Source organism: Balaenoptera ricei, chromosome 4, assembly GCF_028023285.1.
Source record: "Balaenoptera ricei isolate mBalRic1 chromosome 4, mBalRic1.hap2, whole genome shotgun sequence".
Taxonomy (NCBI): Eukaryota; Metazoa; Chordata; class Mammalia; order Artiodactyla; family Balaenopteridae; genus Balaenoptera; species Balaenoptera ricei.
In genome coordinates, this window is record NC_082642.1 from 159,119,334 (window position 1) to 159,122,379 (window position 3,046).

At 67.7% G+C, this 3,046-nt stretch overlaps 1 protein-coding gene across 1 annotated transcript; it reads left to right on the top strand.

Annotated features, from left to right (window-relative positions):
• The first annotated feature begins 207 nt into the window (after positions 1–207).
• Positions 208–2,777, top strand: CRYAA (crystallin alpha A). The gene is made up of 3 exons (XM_059922304.1): positions 208–396; positions 1,556–1,678; positions 2,568–2,777. Exons 1-3 carry the CDS (start codon positions 208–210, stop codon positions 2,775–2,777), a joined length of 522 nt encoding a protein of 173 aa, XP_059778287.1.
• Positions 2,778–3,046: the final 269 nt, after the last annotated feature.

A 3,046-nucleotide genomic window follows, 5' to 3' on the forward strand; every position in this document is an offset into this window, starting at 1 on the left:
GAGGTGCGCGCTCAGCCCAGCCCACGTTTCTGCTGACTGGGCGGCCTCCCTCCTGAGCTCACGCCTTCCAGACAAATCCCCCTAATGCCTCCATTCTGTCCCGCCGTATATAGGGAGGGCGTGCGCCCCAGCTCCCCAGTGCGCTGCACAGAGGCCCCTGCCCTGACTCCCCGCCAGCCCCGGGTCCCTGCAGAGTCGACGCCCGCCATGGACATCGCCATCCAGCACCCCTGGTTCAAACGTGCCCTGGGCCCCTTCTACCCTAGCCGGCTGTTTGACCAGTTCTTCGGCGAGGGGCTCTTCGAGTACGACCTGCTGCCCTTCCTGTCCTCCACCATCAGCCCCTACTACCGTCAGTCCCTCTTCCGCACCGTGCTGGACTCCGGCATCTCCGAGGTGAGACCCGCTGCGCCCTCCTGCGGCGGCAAGGGGGCCCGGGCGGGAAGCGGGGCTCTGTGAGGGCCGGCCCTGGGGCAGGCGCGGCACCTCTGCTCTGTGCGCTCCTGTCCTGCTTTGTGGAGCGGCTGGTGACGGCCGCGGGGCCACTTTCCCGCCTCAGCCCGCCTCGTCCGTCCTGGACGCACAGAGGCCAGGCCAACTACCCCCCGGCAGAGCCTCCCGTGCCTCCGGGGGGGTGGGGGGGAGCCGGCCTGCTGCCTTTTCCTCCTGTCATCAGCTCAGGACCCGTATGTGGTGGGTGGCATCCCTCCACGTGCTGGGAGACCCCCGAGCAGCCCGGGGCACGGGCGCTGGTGGACGGAGCTCTGTGCAGCCTGGGGCTGCCCTTGCCCTCCAGCAGCGAGGTCTGGCAGGAGGCCTCCTGTCTGAAGCCCTCTGCGGCCACAGAGCTGCAGTGTGTGGGCTCTTCCCCAGTTTGCCCGGGCGCCCGAGGCCAGGCCCCGAGGGCAGGCAGGGCGGTCCACCGGCCTTCGCTCCCAGGGTCCAGTGTTCTGGAGGTGCCAGGGGTCAGCACTGCCTAAAACACAAGGGCCTGCTCGGAGCTGGTGAAACGCCGAACATTCCGGGACCTACGGGGCCTACAGGAGTGTCCCAAGAGAGGGGAGCGGGAGGGGAGGAGGCTGGAAGCACTTTCTGTGCGAGAAGCTAGGTGACCTGCGTAGCCCGCCGGGCACATCACATGCACGCCCGTGTGCAGAGACAAGGCCCCAGGCTGTTCACGGAGAGGAGGGCAGAGGCCAGGGGCCGCGACCTCATTCCAAGTGCTCAGTCCCACCGACCGGCCAAACAACACATAACCAGCCAGCCAACCAATCTGTCACCGGCCACTCAACCCATACCAATCAGCCAGGCAACCCCTCACCTACCAGGCGGCCACAGACCCCCGGGGCTCTGGGTGTCAGCCGAGTGGCCACAGTGTCCTGAGTCCCAGGTCCCTCTGTCCCCCGGGCACGTGGAGGGAGAGGTTAGAGCCTTGACCGCAGGTTCTGTTCTGATAACTGGGGACTGAGCCCCGGCCACCGCACTCCAGCCGCTCCGGCCAGCCCCCTCCCTGAGCCACAGCCCCGTGGAGACCCACACGGATACTTGGTTTCAGGTCCGATCCGACCGGGACAAGTTTGTCATCTTCCTGGACGTGAAGCACTTCTCCCCCGAGGACCTGACCGTGAAGGTGCAGGAGGACTTCGTGGAAATCCACGGCAAGCACAACGAGCGGCAGGTGAGGCTGGGCCCGGAGGGAGGGGCTGCATCCCGAGCAAGGCCCCCCTGGTGACCAGGAGGCCACCCCGAGCCCGCAGCAGGCCTGGGCAGCGGGTGAGCGGCCAGCGGGGGCCCGTGGGGAGCCCCACTCAGGAACTGCTCGGCATCCGGGGCCCTGTCCAACTCCCCTGGGCGATGGGGTGGGACTAGGAAAGACCCCAGGAGACGCCAGCGCCAAGGGAGCGAGCTCCAAGCCACGTAGGTTTTCACACCAGCTTCTCTCGGGAGGACGGTGCAGCTGACTCGTGTCGGAGCCCGAGGGCCCGGAGCCCATTATCTCGAGGGGGCAGGGGCCCAGCCAGGACAGCTCGGAGACCAGGGCTTTGTCCAGTAGTGGGGAAGCTGGAGGCGGGGGAGAGACCCCACTGCCTCTGCTGCTCTCCCCTCCTGGGCCCCTGGAGATGCCCGGACACTACGCTGAGGCTCTGGGTCTTTCCACCTGGAGGGGAGGGAGTCGGGCCAGGGGCTAAGCTGGGTCCAGGGCGTCAGGAGAAGGGAACGTCGAGGCACGGCTTTCTGACCCAGCTAGATGGACGGCAGGGACCTGAGCCCAAGCAGTCTGTGAGGCCAGAGGTGAAGGGATAGCTGGACCCAAGGGCAGGGCCAGGGGCAGGACCACTCACACGACGTTGGGGTGACATTATCGTGAAGAGCCAGGGGCCCCAGGCAGGCCCAGACGGTATGCAGGGATGCAGGGTGGTCCCAGGGCCCTGGACACGGTCCAGCCGCCGCCCCGTGAGGGTATCGTGGGTCTGACCCTCGTGCGGTCCAGGAGGGCCTCCTCTGTGCGAGGCCGCCGCCACCCGCTGCAGCGGCGTCTCTGACCGCGCCCTCCCCTGGCCCCCCAGGATGACCACGGCTACATCTCCCGCGAGTTCCACCGCCGCTACCGCCTGCCTTCCAACGTGGACCAGTCCGCGCTCTCCTGCTCCCTGTCTGCAGACGGCATGCTGACCTTCTCCGGCCCCAAGGTCCCGTCCGGCATGGACGCCGGCCACAGCGAGCGCGCCATCCCCGTGTCGCGCGAGGAGAAGCCCAGCTCCGCGCCCTCGTCCTAAGCTCGGCCTCGGCCTCGGCTGCCACCCATCCCTCCGGGGGAGCCCTAGAAAGTGGGGCGTCTGTCTCCCCCGCCTCCCTCTTTTCCGTTTCCTTTTCCTCTTCTCCGAGGGCATGAGGGTTTGAGAGAGTAGCCTGGAGAGCTCGGGGCCTTGGCCTGAGGTGCTGAGACCTCAGAGTGACCCGGATTCCAACACCAGCCAGTCGGTGGAAGTGACCGCCATCCCAGCTCCTTAGACGGCATCCCCGTCCTCCCGGGCTTGCGGGCCAT

Coding starts and splice junctions, on each gene's coding strand:
- CRYAA (XM_059922304.1), top strand. CDS start 208: ATGGACATCGCCATCCAGCACCCCTGGTTCAAACGTGCCCTGGGCCCC. Junction 397..1,555: donor TGGACTCCGGCATCTCCGAG/GTGAGACCCGCT, acceptor ACTTGGTTTCAG/GTCCGATCCGACCGGGACAA. Junction 1,679..2,567: donor GCAAGCACAACGAGCGGCAG/GTGAGGCTGGGC, acceptor CTGGCCCCCCAG/GATGACCACGGCTACATCTC.